General features: G+C 47.6%; 1 protein-coding gene and 1 pseudogene across 2 annotated transcripts in view; both read right to left on the bottom strand.

Moving 5' to 3' along the window:
• LOC135391555 (uncharacterized) overlaps positions 1-27985 on the bottom strand; it is a 202718-nt gene that overhangs the window by 32443 nt on the left and 142290 nt on the right. Inside the window, exon 4 of one of the 2 annotated variants that reach the window (XM_064621853.1) lies at positions 7704-7865. The exons of the other annotated variant lie outside the window; for it this stretch is intronic. Coding sequence (XP_064477923.1) covers positions 7704-7865 — 162 coding nt within the window. The remainder of the gene's footprint in view (positions 1-7703; positions 7866-27985) is intronic. 2 annotated transcript variants of the gene reach the window in all.
• LOC135390505 (uncharacterized) lies at positions 45-1727 on the bottom strand (annotated as a pseudogene).

Raw genomic sequence — 27985 nt, 5'->3', positions numbered from 1 at the left:
GAGTTGACTGTGTTTGGCATACCTTCTAGGATTCTGCTGACAACCTATTGGAAAACCTCTGGTGCTGCAGCTATGCCAAATGGGACTCTCTTGAAGCAGTACTTGCCCCAGGGTGTGCTGAAGGCCAGATACTTCTTTGTGCGTTCTGACACTTTCATTTGCCAGAAACCCTTCTTTAGATCTAAGAGAGTGAGCCGCTTGACTCCTCTGAGGTGAGCAACAATCTCTTCCAGAGTCTTGAGTGGGTAATTACGTCTTATTAGAAACTTGTTGAGTTCTACTGGGTCGGGTCGAGGCAGATCCTTATTTTTCCTTTCTGTTTCACCAAGACCATCTCGCTGCAAAATGGGGTTCGTTCCACGACTTTTTCAACTATTCCTTTCTGTTCCATGCTGAGAAGTTCCTGCTTGACTTTTTCCATGATCGCATATGGAACTTTTCTTGGTGTCCTGTTCACAAAAGTCTTACTTGCTTCTTCTTTTATGTCAGCATCATACACGAAGTCTTTGAGGCATCCCATACCTTGAAATATTTTGTCGTCCTCTTGTACTGTTTGGACAGTGTGAACTCTTCTTACCAAGTTGGGGGTCTCACACGTGTTATGACCCAAAACTGGTGTTACATCTGAGTCCACAACAAGGAATCTCAGCTTTGCTGTCTGTCCATGTACAATGTATGTCTCTCTTACTTCTCCAACCACAGAAATTTTTCGTGATTGCCCAGGACGAGATCCTATTGACAGATGTCTCAAACACCTGTAATCCCATTGCTTGCACTACTTTATATGGGTGGACGTTGCACTGGGCTCCAGTGTCTAACTTCATAGTGACTTTGGTTCCATGTTTGAATTGGATTTCTTCGTGCCACGCTGTCTTGTTTTCCTCGTTCTTTAATTCGGACATGTACATCTCTTCAGTGTCTTGTTGTTCATCAATCGTGTGGACGTTGTGTTGCGCTAAGTTTATACTCGTTCGGCACACAGCTGCAAAGTGTCCTATCTTCTGGCATTTGTTACATGTTTTGCCATATGCAGGCCATTCCCAAGGTTTGTGGGACCTTCCACAAAACGTACACGCTTTTCTTGGTCCTGTCTTTTTTTGCGTTTGTTCTTTCATCTCTGTGTCCATCTTTTGTGTAGTCTTCGTTTTCTTCTTCGTAATGGAGTGTACTACTTTTGATTCTTTGTTCGCTATCTCTTTGAGCTGTTGAGATGCTTGTTCACTTGCCCTACACATGTTAACGGTTTTCTGCAGATCGATCGTCGGATCGCTCAGTAATTTTTCTCTGACGTCGTTGTTCCTGATTCCGACGACAATACGGTCTCTAAGTAGCTCGTCTGTCAACTCGCCGAACTGACAATTCTTCGCTTGAAGTCATGCGGCGGTAAGGAACTCGTTGAACGTCTCGCCTTCTTTCTGCTTCATCTCGTTAAACTTGTATCTTTCATAGGCGTGATTAGCTTTTGGCGTGAAGTGTTCCTTCAATCTCTGTTTCACGACTTCCAATTGCTTCTTTTCTTCATCGCTGAGGGAACGTGTTCTGTACACATTCTACGCGTCCGGACCGATAGCTGTCATGAAGTTGTCGACTTTGACTTCTGGGGGTTTCTTGTGCAGTTGTATTGCGGTAGCATACCACTCATAGCTCTGTAGCCAATCGTCAAATGTGTTCGGCGACTGCGATGACACATCGAAAGGCTTGGGCGTTTTCAGACCACAGCCTGCCATAGTTTCGGAATTCCTAGTTGTGTATTTTCTTGTCTGTCTTTTCCGGCGCCGTCTTCACCGCGTTCTTTTGCGCTACATTGTTTGTTCTCGAGATCTTCTGTCTTCTTCTGTTTCTTATCCCGTTTCTGACACCATGTCAGAAACGGTGTATGAGTTTGACTTGTTCTTGCGAGGTTGCTGCACAGATCTTTAGTATCGTTCACAAGGCAAATGACACTATGTGAGTTGTTTTTCAAAAGTACTTGAATATACTGTGTACAAAAGCACATTTTTTTTCTTCAAGAAAATGTGTGTTAATAACAGCACGACTTGGTTACAAGCCTTGCATGGTTCACGCCAATTGTAGGCATTATCTACACGACGAGAACAAGCATTGTCTACTATAATGTGCAAATGTTGAAACCGTGCTCTCGGAGCTATCACATCATTGAGAATGACGAGATGCGATGTACAGTCACCGTGGCGAGCCGTAGAGTATCGAAAGGAAACATTATGAAGGTGCTGCAATGTTGAAAAAGGACGAATGTCACAAGCGACGTCTATAGACAACTGTAACGCTCACCGGATGAATTTATTGACGTCCGGGATACATTATGATAGGATACACGCCTGTAAACTGCTTAAAGACAGAAAAGCCTCGAACACCGTCACACACGCGTTACATGTCATGCCGCCATCTTAGATTGTCTCTCTCTCTTCCCCCAGTCTCTTCCTCATGTCTTTCTCTCCGCCGCCTCGCTGGCGCCCCATCGTTCTGTGCAGGAAAAACGCCCTTACAGGCGCCCACCCCTGAGCGGTGACTGCTCGGATAAACTGCTACTTTCGCTACATTCGCCCACCCCAAAGCGGGACACGGTTCCGAAAGCGTTCCGTGGTCCACCAAATAAACACAACCACACACTCAAAAGTTGCTCAGCAATCACACCTGGGCACACTTGTCAGCGCGACATGAAGAACTACAAGGAATGTCCAACTTCCTCTTCAACCTCTGCTGTTCGCAGCGTTGCGCGTTTCAGCCGGCTGATATGTTGAACTGACTGCTTGCCGTCACGTTCAGCCACTTCATAGAGGTTGTGTCCACGTTGTTCAATGACCTGGGCAGGTCCTCTCCACCTTGGTGCAAACTTTCCAACAATGCCCTCGCTGGCATCTGACAGAGTCATCGTCTGTATCCAGACTAATTCCCCAGGTTCGTAGGTTACCTCCTGTCGTGACTTGTCATAGTAGTTCTTTTGGCGAGCACTTGCTTGATTCTGATTTTCACTCGCCCTCTTCCAAAGGAGTCGGAAGTGCTGAAGTTGTTCCTCAACAGCTGGCACCTCTGAAGTATCTTCACTTTGTAACCGTGAGGCCAAGGGCGTTCTGACGCGCCGTCCGTACTGAAGTTCCATGGCTGTATACCCGACTGACTCGTTCAGCGAGGTGTTGATAGCGTAACAGAGTGCCGGCAACTTCGTGTCCCAGTCTTTGTGCTTTTCTTCTAGGTACGCCATCAAATATGACTTCACGTTGCGGTTTCCTCGCTCCACGGGATTGCAGTGTGGGCTGTATGCAGGGGAATGCTGAAGCTCTATTCCCCATAGCTCTAGGAGCTCTCCAAATTTCTTTGCCCGAAACTGTGGGCCGTTGTCTGTGATAATGACCCTTGGAGCCCCTATCTCGTAGAAAAGATAACTTAGTCGCTCCACAACCTTTTCCACAGTAGCTTCCGACAATGCGGTAGCCCACAAAAACTTCGTGAAAGTGTCCTGGATCGTGAGAATCCATCTTTTTCTTCCCGCTGTCAACGGGTATGGTCCCATGAGGTCCACACTTAGTCGATAGTTCGGCCCATGAGGTTCTCAGATAGCCATTACCCCAGCAGGCTTGGTGTTTGTTGCTTTTGTTGTTTGGCATATTACACAGGATGCCACATAATCTCTCACCATGCCCCGCAATCCAGGCCAGGTGAACTCTTCGGATACCCGGTGGTACGTGCGTTTGACACCGCCGTGTCCCGCGGTTTCAGCATCATGGCATTCGCGTAGGACTTCGCGTATTCGTACTTCTGAGACCATCAGGCGCATATGGCTACCACCATCGTTTTCTATCGACTGATACCAGAGGGTCCCGAGCTTCTGACATTGTTCAGAATGTTGCTGGCGGTATTCCGCGATCCAAGGGCTATTTTCCTGATCCAAAGCCCATTCGGCACTGACATCAAGGGAGCTCACTCTTAGGATGGCTTCGTTGGAGCTTTCCAGTTCCGAGTCCCACTCGCTACGGTTCTCTTCACCGTTGGCAACCAAAGGTGAGACTAGGTCACCTGTAGGGTGGCGTGACAAAGCGTCCGCACAGCAGTTGTCACTTCCCCTGATCTTCTCCATAGTGTAGTCGTACTCCTGTAAGGTGAGTGCCCACCGGGCCAGGCGTGCCGATTTGCATTTGTTGTCCTGTAGCCAAACTAATGCACTACAGTCCGTACGGACGGTAAACTGCCGTCCAAGCAGATATTGCCGGAACTTGTCCACGGCACTCACAACCGCAAGGCACTCTCTTTCCATGACTGTGTACCTCTGCTGTGCCTCCGTCAGAGTAGCGCTCATAAACTCCAGTGGGTGTTCGAACCCAGTGTCATCGGTCTGCAATAAAACAGCCCCAACTCCTACAGCGCTTGCGTCAGTAGCCAAAATGAATGGTTTGCTGAAATCAGGCAACCTTAGTGCAGGAGCACGAGCCATCTCCTCTTTCAGCTTAGTGATGCGTCCTCAATTTCTTCACTCCATTCCCATTTTTTCTTGCGTGAAGTTGCCCTCGCAAGAGGCTCTGCTATTGACGACGCGTGTTCGAGGTGTTGGCGATTCCAGTTTACCATTCCAAAGAATCTTCTCAGTTCCCGCTTGTTACGTGGCCGTGGGTATTCCTGTATAGCCGCACATTTTGCCGGATCGATCTCCACACCTTTTGCTGATATGACGCGCCCTAGGAACTTTAGTTCGTCACGGAAGAACTGACACTTTTCCAGGTTGCAAGTAAGGCCACTTTGCTCCAGTCGTTCCAGCACTTCGGTGAGCCTTTGCTCTAGTTCTTCTCTTCCGCTTGCAAAGATGATGATATCATCCAAATACACCCAGCATGTGCGCCCAACCAGTCCCGTCAGAATTCTTTCCATTATGCCCTGAAATACACCGGGAGCACACTTCAACCCAAAGGGCATCCTTGTGAACTCGTAAAGGCCGTTCGGGCCCTGGAATGCCGTGTATGGAATGCTTTCCTCGCTCATTGGCACTTGCCAATAGCCGTGCCGTAGATCCAGGGTTGTGTACACTGTGGAACCCGCAAAGCTCCTCAATATCTCCCGCATATCGCGCAACGGTGCGGCATTTCCGAGTTCTCGCTTATTTAACTCGCGATACTCCACACAGATCCTAACGCTGCCGTCTGCTTTTCTGACAGGCTGCAGGGGAGAGCACCAGGCGCTTGTACTTCGCCGAATAATTCCCGCCGCCTCCATCTTCTCCACAGTTTCTTGTATCTCCTTTTGCCACGCTGCCGGGAGGTTTCTGCGGTAGATGCGTATCGGAGGGCCCTCGGACATGTGCAACTTGCACTGGTCTCTAGGATCTCCCGTCTTCCCAATCCTGTCCGAAAATACACTTGGGAATCTGTCCACCCATTTTGATGCAACGCTGTCACCAACGAGGTTGCTAACGTAGATCATATCATCCGTCTGAGCAAACGACGTCGCTTGATCCCGCTGGTCCGTCAGCAGACGGTGGCGTACCAAAAATGACGCTCCCAGTACGAAATCTGTAGCTTGTACCGGTACCACCTGGAAGGGTATCCACTCTGTTTGATCTCTCCATGTGACCTCGATGTCTAATCCACCAATAGTAGTCAGGTTACTGTTGTCATGTTGGTACAGTTCGAGTCGTCCAATGCTGCCCCTACGAGTGTTGACCCTTCCACCGGCATTCCGCAAAAACTGTACGGATACGAGGTTCGCATCTGATCCACTGTCCAACAGCGCACGTGCCACTTTCTCCCCAACCGTCAGTTCTATCACTGGCCGGTGGTGTAGGTCGTTCATGGGCAACCTGTCCGGTCTTGTGTTGATGTCATAAAGTCCAGACAGTTCGTTCACAGATGTTGACACCTCACAGGTGAGGTCGCACACGTTGAGTTGGGAGCTCACTTCTTCTGGGTCCCCCACGCCCGTCCTCTGGAAAGCTCGCGTGGTGCCTTCCTCTTCAGACACCAACACACACGTCACTCGCTGTTCCGGGAGAGGTTCACTGTCACGCGGGCTCGGCGGTCGTGGACAGCGGTTTATGAGATGCCCCACCTCACCGCACCGGAAGCAACTTCGTTTCTCCTTCTGACTTGTCGCTTGGCTTGGCTTCTGGTTTCTTGAACCCTCTTTGACAATCTCTGACCTGTCCTTGTCAGCTTGGTCATCAGCCTTTTCTGCCGCTACCCTTCTTTCCCTCTTGGGTGTCTTCTCCTGTCCGGGTAGACTACCCACTGTTTTCTGGCGATGGGTCACGTCATCTAAGGCATCAAAATAACGATTCAACACCTGAGTCAGCTGCTCCACCGTCGTGCACTCTCGGACGTCTGTATGCCACTGCAGCTGGGCTGGCAATCCCTCATGAATAGTAGTTAGGAACTGCGGCGACGAATCTCGAAATCCTGCTCGATGTACCAGTGCACGGACGCGGTCTACATAGTCTGCAGGGCGCTCATTGCTTGCCATTACAACGCGGGATAGAGCCAGCTGTGCTTCTCGAATTCCCCGAGTAGACGTGAAGCGCTCAACAAACTTTTGACGCCATGTCTCCCAGTCACGGAATGTTCGAGCCGCCATCTGTCCCCATTCAAGGGCATGTCCTACAAGACGCTTGCGCAGTGCTACAATTGCTGCTCTGTCGGACACGCCGTAGGTTTCTATCTCGTCTTCTACACGACGTAGGAATAACAAAGCGTCGTCGTTTTTGCCGTTGAACTTGAGACCCTCCAAGAAGTCTCGTGGCACTTCCAAATTGTCATTATCTCCCTGTCTTGAGGACTCACTTGAACGCCAAGGCTCATCGTTGCTCTCCCACCTTGTCCACGGCTGCGTCCGGCGTTCACCAGGGTTCAGATGGTATCGATCACCAAGCAGTGATTCTCTCTCCGGAGTTCCATTCAAGCTAGATTGCCCGTCCACCTGGGCAGCGAAAGGGACTCCCGTAGCAACCACTCTTGCGTGCACGTCACTCGACACGCGGGGATATCCAATACCCCTTCTGTCGGCGTTTGCCGCCGAGATTCTCTACCTGAACCGTATCGACTTGCACAGACGCATCAACGCCCGGGACTTTGGACTGTTGGCCGCCGTTTCGACATTCTTGGGCGACAATTTTGTCCAATATCTGTGCTAGAGCATCTATCTTCTGGCTCACCTTGCTTTCAAGCGTAGCCATGCTTGCACGAAGCTCAGCGATGTCGCCTTCACGAGGGTTCGCCTCATCGGAGACCTTCCTTTTGTTCTTCGGCATGACTGTCTTGTTGTGTCGCTGATCACGGCTTCTTCAGACGTTGGCCTGCTAGCTCAACTGTAACGCTCACCGGATGAATTTATTGACGTCCGGGATACATTATGATAGGATACACGCCTGTAAACTGCTTAAAGACAGAAAAGCCTCGAACACCGTCACACACGCGTTACATGTCCATGCCGCCATCTTAGATTGTCTCTCTCTCTTCCCCCAGTCTCTTCCTCATGTCTTTCTCTCCGCCGCCTCGCTGGCGCCCCATCGTTCTGTGCAGGAAAAACGCCCTTACAGGCGCCCACCCCTAAGCGGTGACTGCTCGGATAAACTGCTACTTTCGCTACACAACGTTACGGGATGGGACTGAGGCTATATATTATCGCGACATTTGGTGCTGTCTGGCCATGAATCTGAACCCATTATCAAGAACGGACACTTTCTCGTCAACATAAGGTGAACTTACATTTTTAGTCCGTTCTTGGTAAATACGTTCCACTGTAGTGGACGGCATAACAACGTGATGGAACTCAGTCATGCTTATGTTGCCTGCTTCCTCGAAATGGAAGTCTGTCAGCTCTTGTATATCCGAACCGTAATTTGCAACGTATGTGTCGTTCACGTAGACCTACGTAGAAATGTCAGCATGATTTGCTTGTTGCATACCAAGTATGCAGGGTGTTCATTTTGATGTGTTAGAGAGTAATAAGAAAGATATGAGAGCAGCATAGGTGTCATTTTTGCAGGTAGGTTCTAGAGCCAGACGGACCTCTCGAAGATAGTAGTAATCACCCAAAACTAATTCCTAAACTGTTCACGAAATTTTGTGGCATTAACTTTTTGCTATCTAGCAAAATGAGAGACAATAATCGTTCAAAGTCCTTCCTCCAATATATTTTAAAAACGGGGGTAATGAGCAGCAACGAGCATGTGGCCCTCTGACGTTCAAGGAACGCTGCGCTACGAAGTTGTTCCAATGAGAACATCTGTTCATTTCGGTGACCTGATGTCGTAGCCGTTTTCAGAACAAAAATCCGTTCGGTAGATCGTCTGCAAAAAATTCGTGAAGTAACACCATTTTTTAAAACTTTTGTTCATTGCGTATCTTCGGAGACCCGTCTTTCCTGCACCTCCAATGTGAGAGGGGGAAAGGGCACACTCTCGCCTCTTGCGTCCTGGAAAAAGATTAACAGAAAATGCATGCATAATGTAAAAACCCCGAGACTAGGGAACACGAAGGGACAGACACAGCACGAAGTCTCAAACACAGCTGAAAATTTTACTTCACAAACAAGAAATATAAACAAACAGAAGGGAAGGGAACACCAGTTGAGAACAAAATAGGAGGTCATTTCCGGGGAACGAGCAGTTTGTTCAAGGCCGGACCGAGGATTACAGAAGGTTTGCTGACACAGTTCCCACAAGAAGTTATGAAAAAGGTCTCTCTCAAAAGCCTTCTGTGAGGGTCCACTTCGGATGCCTTTACAATTGTTTCATTCCATAGAGGGAAGCAATCTGAGCATTCTTGCAAATGTTTTGCAATTTCAGAGTTTGCAGCTTTTGCAGAAAATGCGAAGAAATGCGTTTGAAGAAAATGCAGCCCAAGCTAAGGACGGTTCCGATAGCGTCGCCTGATACATTTGATTTGTTTTGTTTTCGCAAGTTAAAGCTCATCGTCGACGCATGAGGCGGCATTGTGGCTGCATCTTCGACGCATGAGGCTCTTTCACCATCTCAAAATGGGGGCGAAGGAAAGACGCGTCTCAAAAGATGCGCAATAAAGAAAATAAAGAAAATAATGGTGTTCCTTTACGAATTTTTTGCGGACGATCTACCGAACGGATTTTTGTTCTGAAAACGGATACGATATCAGGTCACCGAAAGGAACAGATGTTCTCATTGGGACAACTTCGTAGCTTTTATAATTAAAAGTTAATTAACGGTTTTTAGGTAATTAGTGTTTTGACGGTTGAGCAACATATGGCCAAGAATGTCCGCCAGCCCAGAGATGATAGAACTGAAAACGGCATGTCTATAGCCCTTATAGTTTTTTTATGAAAAATCTGTACCGCCTAAAAAAGACACCCTGTATATACATAGGTGGGTCAAAGAGGTTAATATATGGGACGGTTGCGAAGTTGAATAAAAGTAAAATAATAGGACGTGGACGACCTTTTGTCCTGACGAAGACAGTGCCACTGTTACACTGCAAACAAATTAGTTTTTATTAATTTTCCTGCAATCTGTCGTCGAGGTCTTATTATTTTACTTATATATATATATATATATATATATATATATATGTATATATAGATAATCGTGGAACGATGCGACAGCACCAGACGACACGTGTTTCGCCGTGTTTGCGGCTCGTCAGCGCTGGGTAGCTGCGCTGGGTAGCTGACGAGCCGGAAACACGGCGAAACAGGTGTCCTCTGGTGCTGTCGCATCGTTCCATGAGTATCTGTTTCTCTGCGTGCAGCCATAGAAGTCATCTTAATCTGTAATTTTGAATTTCAAACACGTCTAGTGTCATCTACTTGTTTCTGTAATGGCTTTTCCCCCCTCATTATATATATATACTTTTATAAGTCCCAAACGTCGCCACACCAGCACTGGACAGCTGTTTCGGCCTTACTGGGCCATCATCAGCAATGCGTAGGTGGGCGACGTTTGAGCGAGTGGCGTCGGAAGGTCATGTGGAACATGATGTCCTCCCGTCGGGTGATATACTCATAGGTTGAGAAGTTACCTATCAAAAATAACTCGTTACAAGTTATGTTACCGTGTGCAAAATGTAACTAAGTTAATAACGAAGTTCTTCAGCCTGAAATGTAACTCGCAGTTACTGAGTTACTTAAAAAAGAACGAGATACTTGCAAGTTACTTTGGACGCAAAATAGAATTACGCAGGTGCAGAACGCGTGAGCAGTTGAGTTTGACATTGAGTTGCCTGTGGAAGAGTGCAACACGCTTAGATCGTTTTCGCTTATGTCCAGAAATCGACCTCTGGCTGTTTGTATACAAATGACGTCATAGTGTTCGACAGCGCCACAAATTTGGCAGAATTGAACTACGCTCAAAGCTAGAGGTGAACAACGTCGTGCCCGACAGCCACTGTCTTGAGGAGATTACGAAATGGTCCCTTTAAGGGATGCGACCCTCGGTCCTGCATTTCTTTCAATGCGAGGCAGCGAACAAGTGCCTGCTCGTGGAACCCAGCCCTCTTCTTTTCCGATTTCTTTCGGTTTCAGTCTGTCTACCAATGTCATGATGACGTTTTTCTGGTAGACGTCTATTCGAACCCTCTGCATCTTACTCCCTGTGGGCGCATAATGGTTCAGCTTCATTTCAATGGCAGCGGTACTTACTTCCTGAATAAAATACTGTAATTGATTGAATATCACGTTTTATGGCAAAGAGTGCCATGAAGGAACCGGAGAAAAAGTAAGAAAATATGTGGACGTGAGTGAAAAGCAAGTTAAAAGTAACTTGGAACTTAACTTAAGTTAATTTGGCAAAGTTACCTGAAAAAGGAACGAGTTACTCTGAGTTACCACAAAAAGGAACTTATTTAAGGTAACGAGTTACCTCGAACTCTGGATATATTCATCTCTGAAAGCTCAGTGCGAAGCCAGTGAAGTATAAAGGGAAGAAAAGAAGCAGACGCCCTTTGGCTGCACGTTGAACATCTGTTTATAAGTCCCAAACGTGGCAACACCAGCACTGGACAGCTGTTTCGGCCTTATTGGGCCTTCATCAGCAATGCGTAGGTGGGCGACGTTGGAGCGACTGGCGTCGGAAGGTCACGTCGAACGTGATGTCCTCCCGTCAGGGTGATATACTCACCTCTGAAAGCCCAGTGCGAAGAACGTGAAGTATAAAGGGAAGAAAAAAAGCAGACGCCTTTTGGCTGCACCTTGAACATATGTTTATAAGTCCCAAACGTCGCAACACCAGCACTGGACAGCTGTTTCGGCCTTATTGGGCCTTCATCAGCAATGCGTAGGTGGGCGACGTTTGAGCGAGTGGCGTCGGAAGGTCACGTCGAACGTGATGTCCTCCCGTCAGGGTGATATACTCACCTCTGAAAGCCCACTGCGAAGAACGTGAAGTATAAAGGGAAGAAAAGAAGCAGACACCCTTTGGCTGCACGTTGAACATATGTTTATAAGTCCCAAACGTCGCAACACCAGCACTGGACAGCTGTTTCGGCCTTATTGGGCCTTCATCAGCAATGCGTAGGTGGGCGACGTTTGAGCGAGTGGCGTAGGAAGGTCACGTTGAACATGATGACCTCCCGTCAGGGTGATATACTCACCTCTGAAAGCCCAGTGCGGAGCCAGTGAAGTATAAAGGGAAGAAGAGAAGCAGACACCCTTTGGCTGCACCTTGAACATATGTTTATAAGTCCCAAACGTCGCAACACCAGCACTGGACAGCTGTTTCGGCCTTATTGTGCCTTCATCAGCAATGCGTAGGTGGGCGACGTTTGAGCGAGTGGCGTAGGAAGGTCACGTTGAACGTGATGACCTCCCGTCAGGGTGATATACTCACCTCTGAAAGCCCAGTGCGGAGCCAGTGAAGTATAAAGGGAAGAAAAGAAGCAGACACCCTTTGGCTGCACGTTGAACATATGTTTATAAGTCCCAAACGTCGCAACACCAGCACTGGACAGCTGTTTCGGCCTTATTGGGCCTTCATCAGCAATGCTTAGGTGGGCGACGTTTGAGCGAGTGGCGTCGGAAGGTCACGTCGAACGTGATGTCCTCCCGTCAGGGTGATATACTCACCTCTGAAAGCCCACTGCGAAGAACGTGAAGTATAAAGGGAAGAAAAGAAGCAGACACCCTTTGGCTGCACGTTGAACATATGTTTATAAGTCCCAAACGTCGCAACACCAGCACTGGACAGCTGTTTCGGCCTTATTGGGCCTTCATCAGCAATGCTTAGGTGGGCGACGTTTGAGCGAGTGGCGTCGGAAGGTCACGTCGAACGTGATGTCCTCCCGTCAGGGTGATATACTCACCTCTGAAAGCCCACTGCGAAGAACGTGAAGTATAAAGGGAAGAAAAGAAGCAGACACCCTTTGGCTGCACGTTGAACATATGTTTATAAGTCCCAAACGTCGCAACACCAGCACTGGACAGCTGTTTCGGCCTTATTGGGCCTTCATCAGCAATGCGTAGGTGGGCGACGTTTGAGCGAGTGGCGTAGGAAGGTCACGTTGAACGTGATGACCTCCCGTCAGGGTGATATACTCACCTCTGAAAGCCCAGTGCGGAGCCAGTGAAGTATAAAGGGAAGAAAATAAGCAGACGCTCTTTGGCTGCATGTTGAACATAAGTCCCAACCGTCGCAACACCAGCACGGGACAGCTGTTTGACAGTCTTGCCCCCGTCCGTCCGCCTGCGGTTCCGGACACCCCTCCGACATCAGACTTGCAACATGCAGTGGCTGACTGACGAGATGTCTAGGGTGTCATCGCAGATGACCGACTTGCGCACATCCTTGAACGGCCAGTTCCGCGATTGAGGTCAAGCGAGAAACCGGTCCACAAGTCGTCGACGCGCCTCGAGCCCAACTCAAGCGTCACGGCATACGCCAGGAAGCCCTCGGTACTGCTGGTACCACCGTCGTTTTCGCCACCCATCAACGCGCTGCGAATCGCCCGGCGACTGGCAGGAAAACCCTCAGGCCGGTCGATAATGGTCGATAATATACCGGCGACGCCTTCCGACCGGAAAATTCGTCAATGCCTCACACCCCTCTTCAAGCTGCGGACAAATCTGCGATCCGCGTATATGAATTGCGTTCACTGACTTTGGACATAGGCTTGCGCAGGACGTTTCGTTGGCTTTTCGTTGTGGCGGACCTAGACCGGGCCATCATTGGAGCCGACTTTTTACATAATTTTCATCTTGGTGTCAGCATTAGGCAACGAAGGTTGAAAATCAGCATTACCAAATTAACCACCGGAGCTGGCATCTCGACGATCAACACAACAGGCACACGAGGTGTGGCTATGAAATAGAGGGACTGGAGCGAAAAAGCGTATTTATCACAAAAATATTCGAACTCAATTGGTATCCCCTTGAACATACACCCCTCCCCTATCTATAGAGCGTCCGGCCTGAGTTTTCCAGTGTTGGAAACAATCCCTTACGAAAATGTCTGATCTGGTTTTTATCTGGCCTGATCAAAATTTCCAGATCTGGTTCTGATCAGGAACTGGGTCATTTCCAGATCTCGCATCCTAATTAGGGCAGATCTGTTTTGTTTGGGCCTACATGACACTTCCAGATCTGAGAATCTTATGTGGCCAGGTCTGTTCTGATCTGACGGATCTGGCCTGAATAGCATTCCCAGATTTGGGAACGTCATCAGGCCAGATCTGTTTCCTTCGACACCTGGCCACAAAAACGAACAAAATAGATAAAAGAAAGAACTCACTGTCGAAATCATGTTGTTGTCTTGAATTTCGTCGTGACAGAAATGTACTTTCAGGATTACCCACGCCGCACCTAACTGCATAGCAGTAACTGCTAGTAGTCTGCTTTTAGTGATTGTGTGCGCTTTATACAGGGTGTCCCAGAAAACGTGTCATTGAATTATAATAAAAAAAAACTACGCCACCTACAGTCACGCGGTCAATGGCATTTGTTCCTACTGGGTTTTTGCCACCTCCTCGTGTGAATGTCGTGTAAAGTAAGTTTAATTATGTAAATTTTTGCGAGCTCAAGTCGGAAATTTGCCTAGTAAAGGTCACTTTTTTACCCCACCAATGTGAAGAGCGTGTCTAATTTCGTCAAATTAATCATAATTGACAGGGATATTCAGGAGCTATCCCATCGGAAAAAATAGCCGAACATCACGCTCTACGGAGGTCGCACAGAATAGCGCATGATGAATTTTTCAGCGCAATCTTTGTCAGTCCGACGAAAGGAGGTTGGAAACCCAGCCCTCCCTGACATCGCAGAAAGAGATAACACATGCACGGGTTATCACGTCCGACTTTCGCTGGGATAATGCTTTCCCTCTCCCAATTTTAGGACCTGTTACTTTTTCTACTATCACTCTGTTGCTGGCTTCGCAACCTCCTTTCGTCGCACTGAAGGCTCATTCGCACATGCGTTTCAAAAAGCGGCGCCGCCTCAGCGTTCGCGGCGCCGCCGAGAGGGGCCTGTCGCACATAGCCGAGCCGCCATCCTGAAAACGCGCTTCGTTCTTGTTGCTACGTCAAGATTGTACCGACACTTCCAGCTCTCTTCCTCAAAATTTACATTGTGAAGCATGTTCTCCATTTTATAATTATCGTGAAGCATTTCTACTGGAATCATCAATCGTTGGAACGACAAACGCGACACAATAGCAGAGAAAGAACGGCAGAAAAAGCGAGACACATGTTTACCTACCGACGACCAAAACACGGTCACACACAAGTCGTATTTATTTTCGCCGATTCCGTTGTTTGCGCAAATTCTGAGCTCGTCGTTGACAGCTCAGACACCAAACAGCTATTGCTGGCAAGGAATTTACTCACGCGGTAGCACCAAACACATACACATGCACAAATGACAAAAGATCCCAGCGCGGTATCGGGAGGCCCGCCATTGCCCGCCGGCGCAAAAAGGAAGCCACCTGACCCCTCCGAGCGCTCCGATTGGCTGGATGAAAAGCGTTCGCGTTTCTGCCCTCCGAAGCTGCAGCACGGAGCGGTTCTCGAAAAGCGGCTGGAAACGCTCCGCGGCTCGCGTTTCGCGGCGCCGCGAACGCGAAACGCGTTCAAAAAACGCATGTGTGAATCCAGCTTGAGAGCGATTGCGCTCAAAAAGTCATCGCGCGCTATGGTCCGGTGCTCCGAAAAGCATGATATTCGGGTATTTTTTCCGATGGGATAGCTCGTGAATATCACTGTGAATTATCATCAATTTGAGTGAATTCGGCACGCTCTTCATATTGGTGGGGTAAAAAAGTGACCTTTACTTGGAAAATTTCCGAGTTCAGTTCGCAAATATTTACGTAATTAAACTTGGAGTACATGACATTCACATTAGGAGGTGGCAAAAGCCTAATATGAACAAATACTGTTGACCGCATGATTCTAGGTGGCGTAGTTTTTTTTATTATAATTCAATGACACGTTTTCTGGGACACCTTGTAGAAGATATACACATTTGCATGCAAATATTGTGAAAATAAGTATTTTATGTTCACATTTGAAAATCATCGATGTGCCACACGACCTAAAAAAATGTATGAGCGTTCTGGACTTTGTCTGGCTGACGTCCAATTTCACGGAACTAAATTTGTAGCAATTGAGTTACACAGGTCTAAAGTGTCTTTGCAAATGAAGTAACGGAGAGAAGTTTCCATACGAGCCTTGTCATTCTCAGCTGTGTGTAGTCTGTCGTTATTACTTTGTGCTAGATTGATTTTGCTAGTGTACAAAATAAACGTTATGACTTCACAATGCTGTGTGTTCTTTTATTAGCAGGCTGTAGCGAGGGGCTCGGCTGCTGCATTTTGGAAATGTTGCGAATTCTCCATTAGAGTAAAACTGACTTTAAGTAAATAATTATGTTAACTTATTGTAACATTCATTGCAAGTACTTCATAAAAGATCGTACAACAAGCGTTAATTACAGTCGACTGGAAAGTCGACTACACTAAGGTTTTCACATTTAAATCTATTTTAATGTTTTCACATTGAAAATACGTCTCGCATGGTGCCTTCCGTACTCGAGCCTGGAACTGACTCACCCTGACCGAGATCCGGCGCGTGTTGGATAAAGGCCGACAAAGTGGGATTTCCCATGACCTGATCCGCACACAGTCTAACTTGGCTTGAATCCGGGCATTTCGTACGTCCGGCAGGTGTCGGCTAAAGCCGGATAGAGTCGGATTTCCCATGATCTGACCCTAACGCGGCCTGACTTGTCTGATATTGGGAAATGTCGTAGGTCCGGCACGTGTCGGTTAAAGCAGGACATAGTCGGATTTGCCGTGAATGCATCCAGAACGACTCCAGATGAGACCTGATCTGGCCTGCATCCGGGCTCGTGTCCAGCTCATCCGAAGTTTTCGTACGAGAATGCTGGGAGTCATCAGGTGCTAGCCCCTTCAGTAGCGTTGCCGTTCTGGCCTTGAGGTCGTCCACAGATTGGAAATGTGTTCCAATCAATGCGGATTTCACCTTCGGAAACAGGAAAAAGTCACACGGAGCTAAATCCGGCGAGTAAGGAGGGTAGCCCAACACAGGGATCTTCTTATGGGGTCACTCTGGTTTACACTTCGCAGAATAAACTTCGAGAATAAACTCCTGAAAATAAATCACGAAAAATTCCACGCTATAAAGATAAAGCTGTAAAAATCAACTTTTGCGATAGAAACGCTTCAGATTCAAACTTTCAATATAAATCGCCTCTGATTGGTCGACAGGCACGACAGCCTCAGAGCAGCGAAGGGTTTTGCCTCCCGCGTCTGAAAGTAGTTGCCCGCAGGGTGTGGCTCTTTGCGGTGGGCTGGGAACGAGAGTACCGAATCTGGGCGAATCCAGACGAATCATTTGCTGTATTTTTCGCAGGCCATCAGGATTCTGTTGACACGGTTGACACTGCAGTTATAGTGCTTTGCCAAGGGGATGAAACTCGCGAGTTCCCTTGCGGACTAAAGTGAGGCGCTGCGAGCTTTTCGCGTCATCAAACGTCACGAAACGTCAGAAATTTTACGTCGAAGCGCGAGTTGTCAACCATCACGAGCCCTTTGGCTCCTGAAGCCGCTCCCACGGTATGCGAGCGCTCATTGGTTGATTTGAAATTATGAACTTTCCTTGGCGCGCTCAAGCCGGTGTCGCCGTGTCGACGGTGCAGGAGCTTCTCGCTAGTGATGGGCAAGTCAGTTCACTTTTGTGAACTAATTCATTTAGTTCAGTTCACTCCACTGAACTATCTAAACGAATAGTTCATTCGTTCACCTGTTCGCAATGAAACACAATCAAGTACAGTAAAACCTCCAAAGTCAGACACCTCTCTACCTCGGACAACCCCCTATGTGGGACAAGATGTCACTGCACCGGCGGGCTCGCATTGACAATACTTGGGGAAGAGATTCCGTACCTCGGACAACCCCCTCTCTCGGAAGTAGGACACTATTTCGGGTGCTAAGTCGGACAAGGTCGAACCAAGGGTTCGTTAAAGGGAGGGTCCGCAACGGCTGTGCCCAAAATTAAGTGAAAGTTGATTTCAGCAGAGACCACCCCCCAGATGCTGACAACAGCCCCCGTTTCGTATAAATGTGCGCGTATAATTTATAAACAGCGAAAACGATAAAGCGAAACCGAAACTATGAGAGCAGGCGGTGGCATCGGAATCGAGGAGCGCCACGCCGTGACGTCAGTCGCGAGATTCGTCTGCCGTGATTCCCATGTGTTGTATTGCATTGAAGACGCCAGGAAGCAAGTTACGCTCAACGTGCAGTCATGGAAACCGACTCCGCATCAGAATAGAACTCCACGGGACTTCAGCCCGATTCAGACGTGTATTCTAATGAGGAGAATGACTTGACCGCCACCATAAACCACAACGACTCGCCGTATTCGACGGACCCTGTACCAGTGCGCGCGTCGCTTGAAACCGAGGCCTCGGACCCATACACTGAAGACTGTCGAACTCGGAGTAACTAATGATGAGTTTCTAATAGGTTGTCGCACATTCTTATACAGGGTGTCCCAGAAAACGTATCATTGAATTATAATAAAAAAACTACACAAACTAGAGTCATGCGGTCAATGGCATTTGCTCTTACTGGGTTTTTGCCACCTCCTCATATGAATGTCGTGTAACGTAAGTTTAATTATGTAAATTTTTGCGAGCTTAAGTCGGAAATTTGACTAGTAAAGCTAACTTTGCAACCCCGCCAATGTGAAGAGCGTGTCTAATTTAGTCAAATTAATGATAATTGACAGGGATATTCAGGAGCTATCCCATCGGAGAAAATAGCCGAACATCATACTCTACGGAGGTCGCACAGAATAGCGCACGATGAATTTTTCAGCGCAATCTTTGTCAGTCCGACGAAAGGAGGTTGGAAACCCAGCCCTCCCCGACATCGCAGAAACAGATAAAACAGGCACGGCTTATCATGTCCGACTTTCGCTGGGATTTTGCTTTCCCTCTCCCAATTTTAGGAACTGTTACTTTTTCTACTATCACTCTGTGGGCTGGCTTCGGAACCTCCTTTCGTCGCACTGAGAGCGATTGCGCTCAAAACGTCATCGCGCGCTACTGTCCGGTGCTCCTAAAAGCATGATATTCGGCTATTTTTTCCGATGGAATAGCTCGTGAATATCACTGTGAATTATCATGAATTTGAGTGTATTCGGCACGCTCTTCATGTTGGTGGGGTAAAAAAGTGACCTTTACTTTGCAAATTTCCGAGTTCAGTTCGCAAATATTTACATAATTAAACTTGGAGTAATGACATTCACATTAGGAGGTGGCAAAAACTAATAAGAACAAATGCTGTTGACTGCATGATTCTAGGTGGCGTAGTTTTTTTATTATAATTCAATGACACGTTTTCTGGGACACCCTGTATAAGTGCCACGGGTGCACGCGTAATATGAAACATGTTGCAGGTGCACATGCGGTCGGTGCATCCCGCAGGTGCCCGCAGGTGCCACTCCGAGTTCCCGCATGAGCCGTCTTTTCGTGTCGACCATTCCTGGATCAAAATGATGAGAACATATCGTTCTCGAGCTGGTCTTCCTCCACTTGATTTTGCGCAGCGCCATTTCCCACTCCAAACGACGTTGTTTGGCCGTCGGAAACTCGAAATATGCTACGTCTGTTGTTGTATCCTACCTGTTGTCACAACTGATTATACAGCATGTCTTACCGGCCATCGTGCTGGGTGTAAGATCAGTGTGCGACGTAACGAACACAATTGCTATGGAAAATTTCCTTCGTCAAAACTGCCAAAACACACAGCAAAGCAAGGCGGACGGCGCGGGATATCTCGCGACTTACATCACGCTCGGTGTTGCTTGCAGAAAAGCGCTCGTGGCTCGCACTACCCTGTCACCGAGCGCGTCATAGAAGAAAATCATTTTTGTCAAGTTTGACTCAGTTTTCGAAGGAGATATTTTACAGGCATGGTCGTTGATGGCTAAAGGTGACGAATATTCGAAAATCTCGGAAGGGACCTTATGCGGATTCTCCCTTTAACCACTCAGACTCATTTCCTTTTGTCCCTGGGTAATCCCTGGTCATTTGACGTGGGTAACGACCGGTTGAGCTCAGTTCGTTTGCAGCGCTCGCACAGTGCACCGTATCAGAGCCGTACAGAAAGCATTCAGGGTTCTTCACACAATGCCGAAGAGAAAGCTGTTGGAGTTGACCCTTGACAAGAAGAAGGAGGTCTTGGACACGCTTCAGGCAGGAGGAACATGCAGGCAGGTTGCAGAAGAGTTTGCAGTGTCCAAGTCAACGGTTTCTAAAATCAGCACAAGTAAGGAAGAAATTTTACGCGCTTGGGAGGAGAATGGCAACAGCAAAAGGAAACGGCTCGCGAGTACGAAAACATCAACGCGAAGGTACTGGAGTTCTTTGTTGACTGCCGCTCGAAGAACATTCCAGTGTCTGGACCGATGTCGCGAGAGGCAGCTCTATCTATTGCAAAGGACGAAGGCGAGGCACGGTTCAAAGCAAGATTGCGGCATTTTTACTCTAGGATTGCTTACAATTCACACGACTGTCTGCAATAAATAATATGTAATATGCTTTTGAGACGAGGCGTATGTTTGTTGTTTATTTCAGAAACTTATTCCAAACACGATTCTCTAACTCGGACACCTCCCGAACTAGGACACGTTTCGGCTGCACTGCAGGTGTCTGAGATAGGGAGGTTTCACTGTAATATAGTCCCAAACTTTAAAGTGGCTCGACCAAGAGAGATACAACAAAATGATGTTGCAATACAGTTTTCCAAAGGTTCGAGAACATCAACATAGCAAACGTAATTTTCGCTTTTTTATTTAGCTTTAATTTGCTACGTATATTTTTAACGAGAAAAGTAATGCACAGATCAATATGCAAGGTGCCGTCGTTGTTCAATGTTACAATCGTGTATTTCTGATTACTTACGTCTGCTTGCTGCGAACTTGAGAACACAGAAGTGTGATAGAGTAACTGCAGTTTCAACTCATTTCATTCAAATGCATGAGAGAGCTTGAAGAAAAGTACAACGTCTAGCGTTGTGGAGGAAAAATTGGGAAGCTTGCAGTGTATTGCCGCAAAAATAGCGTGCCCACTCCAGGGCGTGCCAGTCACAAGCAGTCAGCCAGAAGTCAGAACATAACGGCGCCACTAGCAGTCCACAACTGCGAGAAGGAGCTCAGAGCGATCTCAGCGCAAGCAGTTCTAAATGATTTACTCTTGTCCAGCGTTCGTCGTTCATATAGTTCACTTGCCCACAGTACTTCAATTCATACGGCGTCCAAAGCCGCTCTGCTTGCTATCTCTCCCCGCGCTTTTCCTTAAGTGCATGCGCTGTGGACGAGTAACAGTTCTGACAGGCGCTGCGAATACTTCCAAACGACCCGTGGCATCGTTTAGTTCTTTAGTTCATCCAGTTCTCTTCCTTCACACCTTCACACAATCCACTCGAAACTCTCCCTCCCCGCGCTCTTCCTTAAGCGCATGCGCTGTGGACTAGCACCTTCTCTGACGGGCAACGGTAGGCCCTGCGAGTGCTTCAGAACGTCCCGCGGCATCGTTTATTTCTTTAGTTCATCCAGTTCTCTTCCTTCACACAGTCCACTCGAGGCTCTGCCTCGCCGCACCACCCGCGCTTTTTCCTTAAGCGCATGCGCTGTGGACGAGCAGCAGTTCTGACAGGCAACGGCAGGCTATGCGAGTACTTCAAAACAACTCGCGACGTCGTTTAGTTCTTTAGTTCATCCAGTTCAGGACTATTCTCTAGAGAGCTGGCCTGAGATTTTCCCTCTCCCTCGCGCGCCCCGCCCACCAGGAGCGCGCCAATGGGAGGACGCGTGGGCGGTGTCGGCTGAGTGCCATCTGGGGGCAGAGGTTCGAACGTAGACGGGGACGTGCTTTTGGCGATGCTACATCCACTGGGTCGTTCCATCCACTACGGCCCTGAGTTGGCCCGTGAGATGGCGCTGCTCGATCTGTGAACCTAAAGTCCCTCGATCGCTCTTTGGGAAGTAGCGACAACCCTTCCCTCGCCCTCTTTATTTTTCTCCCTTTCACTCCTCCGCCCGCCATGTTCTTCCCAGATATCGACGCCGGTTCGGTTCGCTGATACATTGCCTTGCTAGCCGCCTGCTAATTTCACTTCAGCAGACCGAAATTTTGTGTATGTGCGTGCGTTTTGAATGCTAAACGTCCTTGACTTGTTTTTCAACTCCCAAATCAGAAGTAGGAGCATGCCGCTTAGTGTTACAGCATCACGAAGAACCATTTGGCTGTGCAGTGAAATGCTTGAATGAAAACCAAACGAAAACGTCTTCGAATGAAGACTTCTCATCTATTTCTCGGAAGTGCTGTTTGCCAGTCCTGCACGACTCCGTTTGCTTGTTAGGAAGATAAAAAGACAAAATATCTGCACAAGCATGACCGATAGTGACTCTCTGTAATGCATCTGCTAGGGAATTGCAACTTAGCCTTTTCGTTCGTTTCTTTTTTTTTTCCAGAATCAAACAAACTTCAACCTCAACTACACCAAACTTATTTCATTTTCTGCACAGCGTCTTGTAAGGAGGTAGCTGTTCCAAGTAATGCCCCGGTTTACCGTAATTTTTCCCACTAATGTCCCTATGCCTGGCTACTATAATTTTCCCACCCTCAAGTATAAGGGAAAAAACACACAATTTGGATTTCGTGCTAACACAGCTGCAAGCCTCATGCTGGCTAATTGGAACGGCCCTGAAAAGGGTCTTTTTTTCAGCGCGTGTTGTCATGTCAGGTTGTTCTGGTCAGGTTGTCACAATCGGGTTGTCTTCATAGGTAATCTTAACCATCTATAGGTGTTCTTATGAGGTTTTTGCCACCTCCTCATGTGAATGTCGTGTAACGTTAGTTTAATTATGTAAATTTGTGCGAGCTTAACTCGGAAATTTGCCTAGTAAAGGTCACTCTTTTACCCCACCAATGTGAAGAGCGTGTCTAATTTAGTCAAATTAACAGGCACGGCTTATCACGTCCGACTTTCGCTGGGATAATGCTTTCCCTCTCCCAATTTTAGGAACTGTTACTTTTTCTACTATCACTCTGTGGGCTGGCTTCGGAACCTCATTTCGTCGCACTCAGAGCGATTGCGCTCAAAAAGTCATCGCGCGCTATGGTCCGGTGCTCCGAAACGCATGATATTCGGCTATTTTTTCCGATGCGATAGCTCGTGAATATCACTGTGAATTATCATGATTTTGAGTGAATTTGGCACGCTCTTCATATTGGTGAGGTAAAAAAAGTGACCTTTATCTGGCAAATTTCCGAGTTCAGTTCACAAATATTTACATAATTAAACTTGGAGTACATGACATTCGCATTAGGAGGTGACAAAAACCTAATAAGAACAAATGCTGTTGACCGCATGACTCTAGGTGGTGTAGTTTTTTTTATCATAATTCAATGACACGTTTTCTGGGACACCCTGTATATATCTGTTGGCCGTGTGATAAATGGTTTCTCGAATTCTTTAACACGTGGGAAACGTCAGCAGAGAAGTAGAGACGGCGGCTTGGGTCACAAGGATGAAGACTATGACACTTGTGCTTTTCGTTGGCTTGAAGTTTTTTCCTCCAATCTTGTGCAGCCACGCCTTCCGCCTTGCTACTTCTTTACTGCTTTTCCCCATTGGAACGGCAAACATTGCCTGTCCTGTTTCAGGACGACTATTGCACCCGAAGGCACAGCAGCCAGTCATTTTCAGTCGGTTATGATAGGCGATTCAACGCGATAGTTCGGCCTTCAAAAACTACGCGCAAAGAGCACGAACGCACGAACTGAGCAAGGAGCGAACTTGGGAAGATCATGGCGGACGGAAGCAAAGCGACACGGCGGAAGTGGCGCAAAACTACCACGTGAGCACCTTCGACCAACGAACGCTCCCTGTCGGCGCCGCAAGGGTTGTCGCTACTTCTCAAAGAGCGATCGAGGGACTTTATGTGAACCTAGAGTCACTGTACCGGGGGTTCCCCCAGTACAGTGACTCTATGTGAACCTAGGGACGCGCGTTCCTTGGGACCGCGAAAATGGTCGGCGATAAGTACTGAGTCATGATCCCATTTCTGTCTCTCTCTCTTTTTTTCTTCTTCTTTTTCTGTTTTCGTGGAATGAATTGACGGATTTTGACGGCTCCTGTGTTCGCTTGTTTTTGCTTTTAATAAACGTTTCGTGATCGTCGTCCTTGAGCGATGCTCGCGTTTGTTTGTTTGTTTTTGCTTTTAATGAACGTTTTATGATGGCTTGATTCATTGCCTGTTAGGCGCGGACTTCGAATGGCGCGTTTGCAGCGTTTTTGAGCGATGCCCGCGTTTGTTGTATGGAACACGCGTTGTTAGAGTGATCTTGATAAGACGTCCGCGGAATCGTTGCGCCCGTGTTTGGGTGATAGTACGGCGTTCTTTGGTGTGTGTGTGTGTGTGTGCGTGCCTTCCCTTTTATTGAGCATGTCATGCGATTCGTGTGCGATGCGCTGTGGACCGGGACACGGCCGGTGAGAGGTATACCCCGTTTTTGTTTCTTTGTCGTTTCGCGGGACAATGCGTCATTATGGACTGTTTCTCTCTGTGTTTCTTTTTTTTTCTTCTCTGTTTCATACCCCCTTTTTGTCTTCACTGCGTCATGCGACAGGTGTTGTTACGAAACGAATTTGATGAGATGCCATGCTCTAGCCGTTTTTGTGCGCATGTTTAGATTGTGCAGACTGAAGACTCTGGTTCTTTTCCCCCTTTTACTGAACATGATGCCACACATGTTGTTACAGAAGGGCTTTGACGAGACGCCCAGGCCATTTTTGTGCGTATGTTTGGTAATGCTAGCTAATGACGAAAGAAGACTACTTTTTTGATGGTTTCTTTCATTAAACTTTTGGTGGCACCGTACCGCTGCCAATCGACTGGGCGCGCATCATCTTTCTATGTGAAACCAGGAGACGCATGCAACTGACCACAGCAGGCTGCGAAAATAATGCACATGACATTTATTGCAAGCAACTGCATGGACAGGCTTTTGTTCGCGATGACAACAGTACATGTGGTCGAGGGCGGTCCTCTGAAACCCGTGCCGTCATGCCTCGGTAGTGGAGTACACTGTTGTTTTTATATGCTGTAGCATATCATTATGCGTGCTCATGCAAAATGACATCCGACTGTCATTTTATAGGATTAATGGTTCCGGGACATTTCATCGAACGTCGTTTGGTCGAAGCCACTTGATCGAAACGGTAGCGGTCATTTGATCGATTTTTTTATTGGTTCGCTTGTAGCGTTGATGTAACAAAAAACATGAAGAAAAACAAAAGAAAGCGTCAGTCCTGGATGCTGTTATCCTGAGGAATATTTAACTCTGTGTAATACGCTTGCCCATAAACACATTCCTCATCCTAACACACTTCTTCGCATCCAGAAAGCGGTCCAAGGGCCTGGGTTGTCTACAGAGAGCACAGACATTCAGTAGACTTTCCCTTAGCCTTGTGTTTACCTGACATATTGATTTTATATTGACTTATGGAACTTTAAGTCTTGTTGACAATTATTCACAGGAAGGTAACAGGTCTTTCTGTAGACTCTCCGTATACTTTACACAAATTTCGTGTGACCTTCATGTGTAAGTCTTGTTATATGTGATCTCAATTTCTCTGTTGACTTTGTTCTGACTCAGCTATCAATGAGATCGGCGTCACCCACAAAACTACCTTCGCTCTTTTTTAAAAGGCTTGGCGACCGTTACGTGAGGCACTCGTTATATTCTTCTTAATCGAGGAAGATACATAATTTACTGAAGCTCGATTAACGCAATCCCCGTATGATGTGAATACTTTTTGTGGACTTTCTGTGACTTGAGCGAAGTTGAATTTCTCCGTTCTATTGTTCACTCAATCGCAACACGCATAAAGTACACGAAATGAAGCCACTGCAAAACTATATATGTATCTATTTTATTCCGAAAATGCATACCTTGAAAGTGGTATCCAGTGTCGACACAATCATACAAAACATCCCGCGCACACAGTAGCGAAGTATTCCACACGTACACATGCTTTATGCCACACAGTGTCGCGTCGCACAATAGACAGTCAATGAGGGGTTGCGGTCTGAGTTCTTCTGGTGACTCACGATAACGGTGGACTGCAAAATTCACTGAATTTCGGCGATAGCGATGTCTCTGAAGCGCTGAAGAGAAATGTGTCTGAATAGGGCGTCCAATCGCAAATTAGTAATGTTCAAACACAAGTGAGTAAAACCGAGTAGAATGGTCATAGCAACAACAAATTTGGTTCACAATCAACACCGGCCACGAACTGGTACTTGTACACTTAGCTGACGGGACGCAAAACTGCTGCCGCCGCTCGAAACATACGAAAACCTAGAGTACAACAGTCATGTGGTATGAATACAAGTGAAGGTTGATCACACACTTCTATCACACAGCTTAACCCTTACGACGATTTGTTCTTTCATGGCCTGCAAAAACGAGAATGTAATTAGCAGAACCAACACCGGCCACGAACTGATACTTGTACACTTACCTGACGGGACGCAAGACCGCAGCCGCTGCTCGAAACGAACATCAAAAACCTACAGCACAACAGTCATCGTATGAATATAAATGAAGCTTGATGACAAATGGTACTTCTATCACACAGCTTGCCCCTTACGACGCAAAATCATATCCTCCTTTGTCCTGTAATTGACAAGCGAATGCTGAAAGCCTCCGCCGGAAGCTCCCATTTATGCAATGGTCCAAGGAAAATGGCGGGCGCCCAAACCACGTGATCTCCAGGAGCCACTCACAGCGTCCCCGAGCTGCAGCGCGGGAAAAAAGCTGGGGTCCAGTGCGCATGCGCAGACCGACCTCCTTTCTCAACCTCCTCCCCCTTCTCTCCTCTGGTTTTTCGTCTCTCCTCTCGTCCCCCCTACCACCCAGCCTCGTCCGTTTGTCTTCGGCGCTTGCTGTCGAGCAACGATCATGCTGTCCCAAAGCAGACAATCAAAAAGCGATGGTGTATGACAAATCAACTTTATTTGTCCTCGGGAACTGCCTCGAAAAAGCTACAGTACATATCTTTTTACGTCTTGTAACAGGCTTCACTGGAGCTTTAGGTGCTTCGACATCGAGGGGCAGTTCAAAAGCCAATGCTGAGCTATGTGCGTCGTTGTTGCCGATGGCTGCGGTAGAACTAAAACAAAACAAAAAATATATTGATGATCCGTAACTCTGCACGAAAATCACTGCTATGATAGGCAATCGATCTTGATTTCGTATTTGAACACCAAAGCGCATTTGTCACGAATGTTCGTAGATCACAGTGAATGAACGGCTGCGACGTACATGAGGAGCAACTAGCATAGCCACACATAATTTTATTAACGGCATATCAGAAACGTACAAGTTACGGCAATGCACTGCCCAATGAAACGCCGCTAACGTACCGAGTGACTCGTAAATGTTGTACGTAATACACTTAACGTGATAAACCTGCATTACTTCCTTCGGTCACAAAAAAGTAATCAAACTTGTCTTACCGTTCACCTGCAGTACGTCGGAAAGAGTGCAGACTTTCTCTCTGACGATTTCTGCGTCCTTTGGAGGTGCAGGGATTCCATGTCATGCTCGTCTTCCCGCTGTTGTGATGATCAGGTGGATGTGCCATTCCGTTCTCACATTAGCAGTTCGCCACAACCTAAATCTAAATCATTCAAAACGCTCAAACTACCCCTAGCGTCTGCGTGCACAACGGTTGCAGTCCGAAGTCCGAGAGAACACGCGTGGCCGCACAAACGCGATGTCTCCTCTGTCGTTTTTCTTTCTCCTCCGTTCAACCGACCGTTTGGATACACGCGCCTCAATCAAATGACTCTCGCCCAATTCGCGCGAAGGAGACTGACGCCAGTTCTTGGAGACCAATGAGCATCCAAATATTTATACATATAATGCGCAGCCAATCAGAGATCTTCCGAGCAGGCACGCCGGTGGCGACAATATTTTCGAGGCGGTGCGTTTCGCTTTAGAGCCGATGGCTGAGGGCCAGTTCTCACTTGGCGACGCCCGACGCGGCGTCGTGAGCGGGCGGCCGAAGTAGAGGCGCATTTCCGCCGCCCGTTCAGCGCGCGCGATTTTCATGTTCCCACCACAGTGGCATTCCGTCGTTCAAAGCAGACGAAAAATCAAGAGGCGTGGCCTTTCTGTGACACCTTATTGGTCGCCAGTGTATCGTTCTCGCAAACTCTCGCCGACGTCGTGAACGAGACCGGCATGGCAAATTTTTTGGCTCGACGTCTCTCCTCTCCCAACGCCGGAAATGCGCGTCTATTTCCGCCGCCAGCTCAGGACGTCGCGCCGAGCGTCGTCAAGTGAGAACTGGCCCTAACCTTACTGCCACCCAAAATGGCGACGAAAACAAACAGTGGTGAAGCGGATATCTCGCGACAAAAAATTTTCACGGACTACTCTGATTTTACGCTGCAAATGTACATTTTCATATACGTTTCTTGGAAATCAG

Source organism: Ornithodoros turicata, chromosome 4 (genome assembly GCF_037126465.1).
Source record: "Ornithodoros turicata isolate Travis chromosome 4, ASM3712646v1, whole genome shotgun sequence".
Lineage (NCBI taxonomy): Eukaryota > Metazoa > Arthropoda > Arachnida > Ixodida > Argasidae > Ornithodoros > Ornithodoros turicata.
Note: the sequence above shows the minus strand (reverse complement) of the source record. Positions and strands in the feature narration are given on the sequence as shown.